The 13,459-nt window shown below is 32.7% G+C and overlaps 1 protein-coding gene across 10 annotated transcripts in view; it reads left to right on the top strand.

The window, feature by feature from the left end:
• Positions 1-13,459, top strand: part of RC3H2 (ring finger and CCCH-type domains 2) — a 60,383-nt gene that overhangs the window by 40,342 nt on the left and 6,582 nt on the right. For 4 of the 10 annotated variants that reach the window (XM_003757106.4, XM_012553699.3, XM_023507401.2 and 1 more), the window contains 10 exons: positions 2,374-2,682; positions 6,562-6,776; positions 7,264-7,700; positions 8,943-9,113; positions 10,186-10,341; positions 10,668-10,881; positions 11,028-11,112; positions 11,612-11,693; positions 11,797-11,931; positions 12,340-12,447. In XM_003757106.4, the coding sequence (XP_003757154.1) occupies positions 2,374-2,682; positions 6,562-6,776; positions 7,264-7,700; positions 8,943-9,113; positions 10,186-10,341; positions 10,668-10,881; positions 11,028-11,112; positions 11,612-11,693; positions 11,797-11,931; positions 12,340-12,447 (1,912 nt within the window). The remainder of the gene's footprint in view (positions 1-2,373; positions 2,683-6,561; positions 6,777-7,263; positions 7,701-8,942; positions 9,114-10,185; positions 10,342-10,667; positions 10,882-11,027; positions 11,113-11,611; positions 11,694-11,796; positions 11,932-12,339; positions 12,448-13,459) is intronic. The other 6 variants (XM_031954252.1, XM_031954251.1, XM_012553701.3 and 3 more) reach the window with 5 other exon arrangements.

Below are 13,459 nucleotides of genomic sequence, written 5' to 3'. Positions count from 1 at the left end.
ATGGCTGTATTATTATTGATGCATCCTAGGGTTTGTCATAGAAATTTTCATATATCTTTTCCATTTTTTTTTTTTTTAAATCAGTTTAGTGTCCTACCAGTTTCATCTTTTAATGAGTCCTGCATGATCTTGCTTATTTGGGTCTCTTGCTGCAGTTACTGTGAATTTGTTTTCATTCTGCTAGTTATTACTTTTTGCAAGGTGATACTGCTCATTAGACTCTACCATTTTACTGCATTGTTGTTCAGTTGTGTCTGACTCTGTGTTATCCCATTTGGGGTTTTCATGACAAAGATATTGGAGTGGCTATTTCCTTCGTCAGCTCCTTTTAAGATGACAAAATTGAAGCAGACAGGGTTGTGACTTCCTCAGGATCATATAGCTAGTTAAGTGTCTGAGGTCAGATTTGAACTTAGGAGGAGGAATCTTTCTGATTCCAGGCCTAGTTGTCTATCCAATGTACCATCTAGCTAGCCTTCTACTTTGTAAGATCTTAACTATGAGTTTATTTTGTAAGGCTGTGCTTGTGTTCCTCTCTGAGCAAGGAGATCCAAGTATTTGCCAAATGAAGTGGCTTTTGCTTCCCCTCTTTTGTGATGAATTTTACAATTTTACTTCTTCATGTGAAATAGTGATAGTCTAGACAGTGAATCTTCTTTTTATCCAGCCATTTTTTGTAGTTAGTTGCATAACATCTATTCTTATTTTTTCTAACATGTCAGTGGCGTGACAGTACACAAATAACTTCCTCATTGTTTACCAGGCATTTCCAGTATTAAAATATTACTTTATTCTTCTGTGAAGTTATTTGGTAATCATGTCCAAAATTATTTTTTTCTTTTAGAAAGTATTCATGATGTCTTTGTTTGAGGCTTCTGTATATTCTTCGTTTGAGGCTTCTGTATGTTCTACAAACATTTTCTCCTTCTGAACCATGTTTTGCCAAATACTTTTTTTGCCATCCTCCACTCTGTATTAAAGCCATAGAGTGTTAAGATTATGGGTTGATGTAATTTGGAATGTCCAAGTGAGTCCTTTATAGAATGTCTCAATCTTTTCATCTTTACATCTTCATTCACAGATGTGGATAGATAGGATATAATTATCTTCACAATGACTTTTCCTGAAGATACTCATCTTCATTAATTCATTATGTGGTGAGAACTAAGCATTTCAAGAATCAGTAGATCCCTTTTATTTTAATCTATCTTCTCTGGTTTCCTTCCAGCCTCAGCTCAGTTAAAATTGTAACTTTTACTTTTCTATTCCTCCTCATCCATCTCCTCCCAACTCCCCTGTACCCACCCTAGTGCCTTCCCTCTCAAACTATCTTTCAGTTATATAATATATATCTTGTTTATATGTTATTTTTTCATGTTATCTCTCCCTTTTGAATATGGAATCCTTACATGCAGCTATATTTTTGTGTTTTCTTGTATTCCCAGCACTTAGCCCAATTCCTGGCATAGGAAGCACTTAATAATTGTTGACTAAGTGCCAACTATGTACAAAATAAATGCTAAGTACAGCCATTGCTTTCTAGAAGATGAAAACACTAACATGGTGTAGAGTGGTAGATTAGTAAAGGCACCAGGTAGTTTGGGACCTGATATATATTTGGAATGAAGTTAGAAATTCTGTTAGGTAAAAGTGAGGTGGGAATATAGTCCAAGCGTGGGGGATACTTTTGAGAAAAGGTTTGAGAAAAGGCGATGGAATGTTATGGGTAATAACTAACAGCTTAATAGGGCATAAAGAGAGGAATATAAAATTACCAAAATTTCCTTCTGTATTTGACCTGCATTTTGTTGCTTTTGAGTGTTGTTTTGATTTATATTGTTGTAATCATTTTGTATATTATTCTTTTAGCACTGCTTTCTTTACTGTATCACATCTTACAAATCTTTCCATGTTTTATTTAATTCTTCATATTTATTGCTCCTTTTGGTATAAGGAATAAATTTTATCATATACATACCATATTTTGTTCAGATGTTCGCTAATCATTAGGCACAAATTTTATTTTCATGTTTAAAAATTATAGTGCTAATATGAATGTTTTCATATCTATCTATCTATCTATCTATCTATCTATCTATCTATCTATGTTTTGTATTAACTTCCTAGCATAGAAACCCCGTAATGAGATATTTGTATTATAATTCATTATTAACTTTTCATACATTATACATTTTTTTAAACAGAACAATTCACAGCATTGCTTGTCTCATAACTTCTTCAACATTGAAATTTTTCATCTTTTATCATATTTGGTAATATATTGTCCCTATGGTTGTTTTAATTGGTATTTCTGAATATTCTTGATTTTGACTGTTTTTGAAATGTAGTTAATAGTTCTTTTTTTTAAAACAGGTATCGTTTAAGGAACAAAAAGATCACAGCAACTGTACGAACATTTCCTCTCCTAAATAAAGTTGGCGTAAACAATACTGTCACAACTACAGCTGGAAATGTCATTTCTGTCATAGGAAGTACTGAAACAACTGGGAAACTTGTTCCAAGTACCAATGGGATTTCAAGTGCAGAAAATAGTGTTTCCCAGCTAATCCCCCGTGGTGCTGACACCACATTAAGAGCTTTGGAGAATGTGAAGAAAGTAGGGAAGGTTGGCTCCAGTGGTCAGAATATCTCTGGGGCTTCTGCAGAATCTGTAACTGAAAAGTAGGTATTTCATAAGTTAAAATATTTCATTTTTGTTCTGTAAAAGTCTTTTTTGAATGCTTCAGGGCATTTATGAGAATTGTTCTGATTTAGTAAGAGGAGTTAAACTTGGAGTCTAGATTTCTGGTCCCACAATTTAGTGACCCTATATAATCTTTCTGAGCCTTAGTTTCTTCAACTATGACATGATGGATTGGATTTTTTCCCTCTTTGATGAATAGGATGATAATGAGGAAAGTACTTTGTTTACCTAATAACTTTATGAAATTTTAATGATTGTTATATTGGAAAAAGAAATTAACTATATTTTTGATAAAAGTATTTTCCTTTGGAAATGTGAATCTGAATTAGAACTTAAGTTCAATTTCATTATAATAATACTTTTTGAAGCTTTAAGTTTGAGAAATTTCCTAGTGCATAGGGACTGCTTGATTTAAAATTATACTTTCAAAGAGTTGCCTGAGGCACTGAAAAGTTAAATGACTTGTTCATTAGTAGTATTAGTAGTATGTGTCAATAAACTATTTATACTCTATACTTTATTCTGCTTCTCTTAGTAAAATTTCAGCTTATGGAAAAATTAATCAGTAAATATATATTGAGTACTTGTGTATCTAACATATGGTTCAGGTGTCTAAAAGTAATAGTAGTTTCATATATCAAGATATAACTATGAGCTTGGTGTAGAAGAAAATCATCTAATTTTTCAGATGACAGAATTTAGTTGTAGGGGAAGGAAGATGGTTTGTCAAAGGCTAAAGTCATTCATGGGTTCATAAAATTTAGAGATGGAAAGGACTTTAGATTCTATTTAGTTCAGCTATTCTTAATTTTGTTGAAGAAAGCTGAGGCATTAAGAAATTGTTACTTATCTAAAATAACACAAGATCAGAAGAAACTGAATTGGAATAGAAACCCAAGACTTTGAAATCTGAATCCACTTCTGTTTCCACCGTATTACATATTTATTGGTTATTTGGAAACCGAGTTTTCTGGTTGGTTCCCATTCTTTTTGAAATTAAATTGCTTGTATTTTATATATTTGTCATCAGTGTTATCAAATCACATTGTAAATCCATGTATTAGGACAAATATTATTCAAAATAAAAGAGATAGTTTATAAGAAGCTTATCTAAATATTAAGTCTTAGAAAATGTATAATACACAGTACACACATATAATGAGGTTTAATGAAGAGAATATGAAATCTGAAGGTCCTGTGCACTAATTTCAGTTCTTATCATGATTTGCTATATAAACTTTGGTTAGAGCCTTTTTATATGCCTCAAGTTTCATGCTTTGTAAAATGGATATTTGTAAATGAATATTAAAAAATACCCTGTAAACTTTGAAGTACTTTAAAATCTTTCTTACTTAAGTGTATTTGTGATGCTAAAAGTGAGATGTGTGAAAGCTTAAGGTACAGAGTATTCTATCATGCAAAGAATTACTTCATAATTTTGGTAATAAAAAATTAGGTATAATTTTGTTCATATTTGAAAATGTGTGAAAAGCCTTTAAAGTATTAATTTTTTCTTTTTTTCATTTTTTTTCTTTTTTTTTTTCATTTTTAAAGACTTTTATTTTCAAAATATATGCACAGATAATTTGACAGCATTGACCCTTGCATAGGCTTGTGTTTTAGATTTTCTCCCTCTTCCCCCCATCCCTTCTCCTAGATGGCAAGCAATCTAATATATGTTAAACATGTTAAAATATATGTTAAATCCAATATGTATAAGCATATTTATACAATTTTCTTGCTGCACAAGAAAAATCAGATCAAAAAAAGAAAGTAAAGGAGTAAGAAAACAAAATGCAAGTGAACAACAAGAAAAAAGATTGAGAAAAGCATTAATATTTTAAAGAAGAAAGTATTATCAAATATTTAATACCTACTTATGTTCTAGCTGCTTGGTAATTTGGACATACTGAGGTGGTATAAGTTCTGCTTTCCATGTACCCTACAGCCTAGTCAGGGGAAGGGAAGAAAACCAGCTTTTGTTGAATGCTTATTACATTTTAGGCACTATGCTAAGCTCTTTACAAATATTATTTGAGTTTTTTAAAAACTTTCCAAGATAGGTGCTATTATCTTTATCTTTCAAAAATTGAGGAAACTGAGGCAAATACAGTGACTTGCCTAAGATCATAGTAAGTATCAGTAAGTATCTGAGGCCATATTTGAACTGGGTTCATCCTCATTCTTGGCTCAGCCTGCCTGGTTATTTGAAGCACATGAATGAAAGCAAATAATAGAAGATATTATCTAAATTGTGTGATTGGCAGAGTAGTATAAAGGCTATAGAAGTTCAATGCATAAGGGCCACTATTGAATATTGGAGTGGAAGGAGAGCATCATGGAAGAAGTTGGTCCTTGGTGAGTGGTAGCATAGTGCAGAATAGAGATTGTTGCTCTTGGATTTAAAGGATTAGTTGAACTGCCTTGGGCAAGTCATTTATCCTTTTTTTGCCACAACTTCCTCATTTGCAAAATGGAAATGATAATTGGAGAATAATACTAACCTATAAATAACTTAAATTTATTCTTTTGAACCTTTTAAAATTACTTTTCCCTGTACCATTTGTTAGATGGTACATATAAGTAACACTTGTTTTAAAAAATCAAGCAGAAGGGCAGCTTGGAGAATTAAAAAAAAAAAAAAACTTTGATTATGGTCTCTAAAGTTTTCATAAATTAAACAACAGCTCTGCATAATAAATGCTTATTTGATTCCTTGAAGCCTTTATTTACTTTCAAGAAATAAAATGCTAAAATATCTACACACTGCAATCTAAGAAGCATAAGTTTATACCTGTGGGTACCACCCCATACTTAAAGCTAATTTCTGCAAACACAGCTGCTGATAGAAGTAATAAACATCTGATAGGCCAATCTGCTGTAACTTAAATGCGGCCCATACTCCTTGTTATATACTCAAAACTATTAAAAGTCTGTTCCTAACTTCAACAGCTGTTGAAGGAAAGGGAAAGGAACACACATTTAAGTGCCTATTATGTTCTTGGCAGTGTGCTAAACATTTTACAAATATTTAATTTTATCTTTACAACTACCCTATGATGAGATGCTATTATTATCTTTATTTTACAATTGTGGGAACAGAAATTTGAGTCACCTTACTCAGCTAGTAAGTCTCTTAACCTAGATTTGAACTCGGGACTTCCTGACTCCAGCTTCAGTATTTTTTGCCATTGAAACTGTAATATTGGATATAGAACCCTATAATTCATTTGGTATAAGGAAGGTTGTATTCCTATGTCATTAATTTCCTCCCCTTCTTCCTCCTCTCCCTTTCCTTCTCTTCCTCCCTTCTTTTCTTTCTTCCTCTCTTCCTTTCTCTTTTTCTCTGTCTCTCTTTCTCTTTTCTTCTCTTCTTTCTTCCCTCCCTTTCTCTCTCCCTCCCTCTGTCTTTCCTCCTTTCTCTTCCTTCTCCTCTTCCTCCCTCCCTCCCTCCCAATAGATGTCATTTCATCCAGATGTAGTAATTATCTATATGGTAATCTTTAGTTATTACCCCTCTCTGCTTCTGAAAGGAATTTGTTTAATTATCATTCTTGTACTGTTTCTTCCACAATGGATTAATTAACCTTAACAGAAGGTGCTTTGAGTATTCCAGAATGTGTTTGTAGGATTTCCTGTTCTTACTAGAAGCTTTGAATATGTCACTGTGAGACTGTACATTGATAATATAAGTGAACTATAATGTGTATTGGCTAAATTGCTCATTCAGAAGTGTCTATTCTATTTTTAGCAAATGGTTTCAGTATGAAATTTGGGGTCTAGAGGAAAGATAACTTTTCAGAATAGCTAAACAGCTGTGAATATGAGTTGATTTTCTACTTTTTCTCTCCCCCCAGTAAAATTGGCTCTCCACCCAAGACTCCTGTAAGTAATGTAGCAGCTACCTCAGCTGGGCCCCCTACTGTTGGAACAGAGCTGAATTCAGTGCCTCCAAAATCCAGCTCATTTGTAACTAGAGTACCTGTATATCCTCAGCCTTCTGAAAGCATCCAGTATTTTCCAGATCCAAGGACCCAGATATCCTTTGAAGTTCCACAGTACCCACAGACAGGTAAGTACTTTGAAGTTTTATATTTAGTTGATTTAAAATTTGTTTAAATATATTAAGCTTATAAGTTAAAAGGGGAAATTTAATTCTGTTTATCTTTAAACCAAAAAGCCTTTTAATTGTTTTGTAACTACTTAAAACAGTAGTTCAAGGAAAATAATTTCTGTGAACTAATCATCTAGTCAATCACTCAACTTAACCAATTAAGCAAGTATTTGGATGTAGGAAAAATACCAAAATTCATGGTAAGTAATTCTCTAGAAGTAATATGGTTTGTCTAAGAGGAGGAGCTAAAATTCTAGGAATGTAGCAAATTTTAAAGATTCAGTTGACAGTAGTAGTATAATTGAATATAAATTGGAGGTTGACATTTTGATTAAAAGCAAACTTTGTTTAGTTGCAAATTCAGTGTTTTAAAAAGCTTTTTAAACCATTAAAATCCTGGATAGTACTGAGACCACATTAAATGTGCTTCTTTCCAATTTTCAAGGATACTACCCACCACCTCCAACGGTACCAGCTGGTGTGGCTCCCTGTGTTCCTCGTTTTGTGAGGTCCAATAATGTTCCAGAATCTTCCCTCCCACCTGCTTCTGTGCCATATGCTGATCATTACAGTACATTTCCCCCTCGAGATCGAGTGAATTCCTCTCCTTACCAGCCTCCTCCTCCGCAGCCGTATGGACCAGTTCCCCCAGTACCTTCTGGAATGTATGCTCCTGTATATGACAGTCGGCGCATCTGGCGTCCACCAATGTACCAACGAGATGACATTATTAGGAGCAATTCTTTACCTCCAATGGATGTGATGCATTCATCTGTCTATCAAACATCTTTGCGAGAAAGATATAGTAATTCTTTAGATGGATATTATCCAATGGCATGTCAGCCACCCAGTGAACCAAGAACAAGTGTACCTTTACCGAGGGTAGGTGATAATGGAAATAAGAAAATAATACGTACGTGTGTGTGTGTGTGTGTGTGTGTGTGTGTGTGTGTGTATGTGTAACATTAAAGTTCAAACACAGATACTTTTATTTTTCTATATTTCTTATTTGATTATTACCTGTTACCACAACAGAAAATTGCTCATATCTGTCATGAGCTGATCTAGAATATTGAAGTATCCTCTATCTATTCCATTTTGCTCAAATTGCCAGTTTAGTTTTGATAACTAATATCTTAGTGTTGGTATATCACTCCATTTCTGAATAATCTTCAACGGTTCTCATGGTCTATTGAATTAAAGCCCAATCTTTCACTTTCATGATGCCTGTAAACTGGGACTTCAGCCCACCTTTGAGCTGAATTTTATACTACTTCCTTTTGTGTACTCTTTCTTCTAGCTGAACTGGATTATTCACTATTCTGGCCCTGCTGCCACTTCTGCTTTTTTTCTACACAAATTTCACAATACCGAAATGTCTTTTTCTCCTTTAATCTACCCCCTTCTTTATTAATAATGTATCACTCTTTAATGCCTCCCTCCTTCCATGAAGCCTTCCCTGATTATCTCCTCAGCTTGAAAATTGTTTCTTCATTTGATCTTGGACCATTTTTGTATCCTTTTTATGCACTTGTATGCTGATTTGTATCTGACTATATTTCTTACTACTCTTGCTGTATTGAAAGTCCTTTGAGGACAGGGGTCATATTTTGTCTTTGAGTATTCTAGTGCCTAGTATAGTGCAATGTATATAAGAGATGTTTAATAAATATTCTTTCAATGAATAAATGTTAACTTCATTAGTTATCCTTTTCTCCATCTGTCTTTCCTACCTCACTCTCTTCTTCAGTTTGTCTTATTCTCTTATTTCTCCTCTTTCTTTAAGTAGTTGAGTTAAAAAAAAGTTTATATACACAAACACACACATTACATATGTATATATACATGTTTATATTTATTCTCATTTAATATACACACACATATTCACGTGTGTATATTCATATATACATGTATATTTGCAAATATATGTAGGGGTGTGTGTGTGTGTGTTGTGTGTGTGTGGTGTGTGTGTGTGTGTGTGAAACTCCATGATCTCTCACCTTTCTTTTCTTTAAAAAAAAAAAAACCATTGGCATAGTAAACTACTTTTATTTTCGTGGTACAGGCATTTCTTATTTTACTCTGCTTTTTAGATAACTAAGAATGTTTGGTTGTTTCCCCTAGGAACCTTGTGGTCATTTGAAGACTAGTTATGAGGATCAGTTAAGACGAAAACCAGAACAGTGGGCGCAGTATCATACCCAGAAAGCACCCCTTGTTTCTTCAACACTTCCTATGGCAACACAGTCACCGACACCACCTTCTCCTCTGTTCAGTGTAGACTTTCGTACTGAGGTAGGAAGTTACTTAATGCCTTTGAGGGTTAGGCCAAACAATTTACCTTTAGTTTTAAAGGAGAAGTGCTTATTTAAACTAGAAGTAGCAAAGTGAAAAATTCTTGAGTGGTTTTTTTGTAAGCAGTTACATGGTTAATATATCTCTTTATAGCAATATAGTTCTCATCTGGAAGAGGTGTAGAAGTTGCTAGTGTTATCATTTATGTTTTTTTGACTTGAGAGATGTTGCCATTTTTCTTAGTATTCAAGTAACTTTTACCTTGGTTGCCTTAAATTTAGGTTAGTATTCTCAGACCCATTATTTCCAGAGCAGACTATTTGTTTCATGTGTCTTTAAAATAGAGTGACAAAAATATATATCAAAAGACATTTCTGATCAGAACAACAGACATGTTCATGCATCCTCATTTATATAAACTTTTTTTTTTTTTTTTGAGCTCTACCTGTTTTTCTCTCTGTTCACTGCTAGTCCTGATTCTCCTCCTTCTTCCAGAGGGAAATATCATCTTTTTTCCTCCTACAACTTTCTAAATTTTACTCCTCTTTCATAGTTGAATCCTAGCTCTTTGGGAGTGTTCTTTTGCTGCTTCAATCCCACATTTATTTCTTCCCTTCTCTTACTTCCTATCGTTCTATTATCAGAACTAATGGTTTGTCAGCTTCCTATTATCTTACAAATTCATATGTATAAATCTTTATATGTATACTAACTGTAAGTAAGTAATTGTAAGTAACAATATGTTATATATTTCTGTTTTTCTTACATTAGCTAGCATATGTAGTAAATGAGGAAATATTTTTTATTTGGCTTGTATAGAATTTGATTTGCATTATATGCTCAGGAAAAAGGGTTGAAGAAAAGATAAATTGAAGCTAAAGATAAATTAAAACTTATTTTTTTGACCAGTAATTTAAAATTGTTGGAGATAGCTTTGTTGGCATTTCTTATATTAGTCTTAGAAAAACAGTACCATAATAAATAAGAACTTCCTGACTATAATAATTGTTTCATACTAAATATAAATTAGTGATTATAACTAAGAGTTGGCTGTATTTGTTTTTTTCTCTAGTTCTCCGAGAACGTAAGTGATGTACGTGGTACAAAATTTGAGGAAGATCATCTTTCCCATTATTCACCTTGGTCCTGTGGCACCATAGGCTCTTGTATAAATGCCATTGATTCAGAGCCCAAGGATGTAATTGCTAATTCAAATGCTGTATTAATGGTATGATTCTTGGGAATCGTGCATGCTAATTCAAATTTATGAATGAGCAAAAAACCCTTTTATTTTCTTAATAGATCATACTGTAATAAGTAGACATATCTCATTAAACCTAGAATGTAATGATTTGCTTTAAAGAATTAGCATGTGTATTTATACTTGATGTTCACTCTTGTCTAGCTTGCCAAAAGCTGGAAGTAAATAACATTTCCTGAAAATTTAAACCCAAATCTTCTAAAAGGAAATACTTATATTACTTATTGACGAAAAATCATTTATTTGTTTTATTGAAATATTTGTTTTAATTGTATTTTTTCTTTAATACTTAGGATTTGGACAGTGGAGATGTTAAAAGGAGAGTACATTTATTTGAAACTCAAAGAAGGGTTAAAGAAGAAGATCCTATAATTCCTTTTAGTGATGGACCCATTATCTCCAAATGGGGTGCAATTTCCAGATCTTCCCGAACAGGTTATCATACCACAGATCCTATACAGGCCACTGCTTCCCAAGGAAGTGCTACTAAACCTATCAGTGTATCAGGTATTATAGGTTACTTCTAATTTCAATTTGTGTACTGTAGTTCAATTTTTAAAAACTGCTCCACTTTCCTGTGTAAATACATGCAAGTTATTACAAGTTGTTTCTGTTTTCCATCTTTGTCACTATTGATTATCTACATTTTGCAGATTATGTCCCTTATGTCAATGCTGTTGATTCAAGGTGGAGTTCATATGGCTCTGATTCTACTACTTCAACACACTATATAGAACGGTAGGCATTGGGATGTTATATTCATAAATCATAGTATATGCACTGAAAAGATAAATTCTGTCATCCCTGTTTAGGAGACATATTCTATATCTTACATGGAAACATGGTGTCATGGAGAGATCACTAGGCTAAAAGGTTCTTAGTTTAGTAGGTTTTGTACTGACTAGCTGTGTGTGTGTGTGTGTGTGTGTGTGTGTGTGTGTGTGTGTGTGTGTGTATCCAGCCGTCCATCTGTCTGTCCTTGGGTAAGCCACTTTGTCTAGGTTTTGACGTTGTAATAGATATCTGATGTCTCTTTCAGATCTAGTACTTGACAATACTACGATTTTATCATAGCTTAGGAAAAAAATTGACATTTTAAGATCTGGTACGATTGCTTGAAATTCTAGTTTTAAAAAATTATTGATGATAATAATAATTGCATCTCCAGTTGACTTATTTATTAGTTTCACTTTCAAAACAAAGTGCATGTCAATAAAAATGGTGTTTTTCTTTAAAGGGATAGATTTATTGTTACTGATTTATCCAGTCATAGAAAGCATTCCAGTACTGGAGATCTTCTAAGCATTGAACTTCAGCAGGTAGGATTAGTTGTATTGGATTGGATATATGTTGTTCTGTGGTTTTAATTCTTGAAAATGAGACATTTAAAGTTTGTCAATTTTTAATTTATATTTTATTTAGGCAAAGAGCAACTCATTGTTGCTTCAGAGGGAGGCCAATGCCCTAGCCATGCAACAGAAATGGAATTCCTTAGATGAAGCCAGTCACCTTACCTTAAATCTCCTAAGCAAAGAAATGGAATTGAGAAATGGAGAGGTAAAGAAAACTGAATCCTGAAATTTAATTAAATTTATGCATTTTGGTGCATGGAAAAATTTCAGTTCTTCTTGATTTATTTTGCTCAATTTTGCATTAATGTAAACCATGGTTATTATATTGATTTTTTTTTTTTTTAAGATTATATGTTATAATAGAAAAAAACGCTAGAGTAGGAATGAGAAAACCCAGGTTTAAATTCTACTTCTGTCACTTGTATGAGCAGATTTTTTGATGCCTTTGTATCTGAGTTTCTCCGTTTTTAAAATGAAGACACCTAAAAACTAATAAATAAATAAATAAAATGAAGATAGTAATACTTCATAATCTGATATATTTTTTCTTTTGTTTACAAATTATAAAAAGGAACCATAAGTCTTTTTTGTCTAAATGTTTCTTGATTTCCAGAGTGATTATACAGAAGATACAGCAGATACTAAGCCTGATAGAGATATTGAATTAGAACTTTCAGCACTTGACACTGATGAACCTGATGGACAAAGTGAACAAATAGAAGTAAGTATAATAATTAAGTATTCTGGGGACTTTGATGGCTCTTTTATATGCAAGGAAGCAGTTCCTTTGGTCTCTGTTGTATCTTTACAGTGAAGAGCCAGATCAGTAAAAGATGAGATTTATGTTGGTCTTTAACAGTTTTTAGATTTTATAGTTTGTCTTTTAGAAATCTGTTGGGGAATCAAGTTTTTCGATTCGATTCTGTTAAGACACATTTGTCTCTGTTCTCTTTAGCTGTCCAGAAATGTCAACATTTGATCATTCATTCTAAATATTAGGAATTGATGGTCTAATCCCCATTTCATGTAGCTTATAAGACTATATTTTTATAAAATGCATTTAAGCTAATGAAATTCTCCTGAATTTGCAGCTTAAATGGATTTGCTTTATTGACAGTGTGTTCCTCTAAATTCAGATTTTGCTTCTCTTTCATTTTTTGAAATTGATTGCAATATGATCTTGTGTTAGCTTTATGAGGAATCACTTCACAGAGTGGCAACATTTCATTTTCTTGGTGTAAAGATGTTTTCTTCATTTGAGATTATGAACATTGTTACTAATCTCATTTAGTACAGTAGTACTAACTAATCTCATTTAGTACATTAGTAACAGTACTAAAAAATCAAGAGAAAAAAGGTGCTATTTATTTAAACTTTTTAGTTTTCTTCTGGACAAATAAGACCTAAGATATAGTAATCTAAAGTCCAAAATAAATGCCCATCAAATGTACCTGTATGATTTAGAAATGTTCTGGGGAAGTAATTTCTTTTCTTCCATATACATCATTTAATCAACATGTTAAATACGTTTTATATGCCAAATACTGTATTAGAAGCTAAAAAAAATCAAAATGAAAAAAGAGAAGGAAAATCTGGGCCCTAATGGAATTTAGTATATAGTAGAAGAACTTAACAAACATAAAAAAAGATTGAAATAGAAATTAGAATGTAAATGTACTTTAAGAAATACAAGGTACTCTGAGAGTAGAATAGAATAGACTCCTATTAATTCC

Source organism: Sarcophilus harrisii, chromosome 2, assembly GCF_902635505.1.
Source record: "Sarcophilus harrisii chromosome 2, mSarHar1.11, whole genome shotgun sequence".
NCBI classification, from domain to species: domain Eukaryota; kingdom Metazoa; phylum Chordata; class Mammalia; order Dasyuromorphia; family Dasyuridae; genus Sarcophilus; species Sarcophilus harrisii.
Note: the sequence above shows the minus strand (reverse complement) of the source record. Positions and strands in the feature narration are given on the sequence as shown.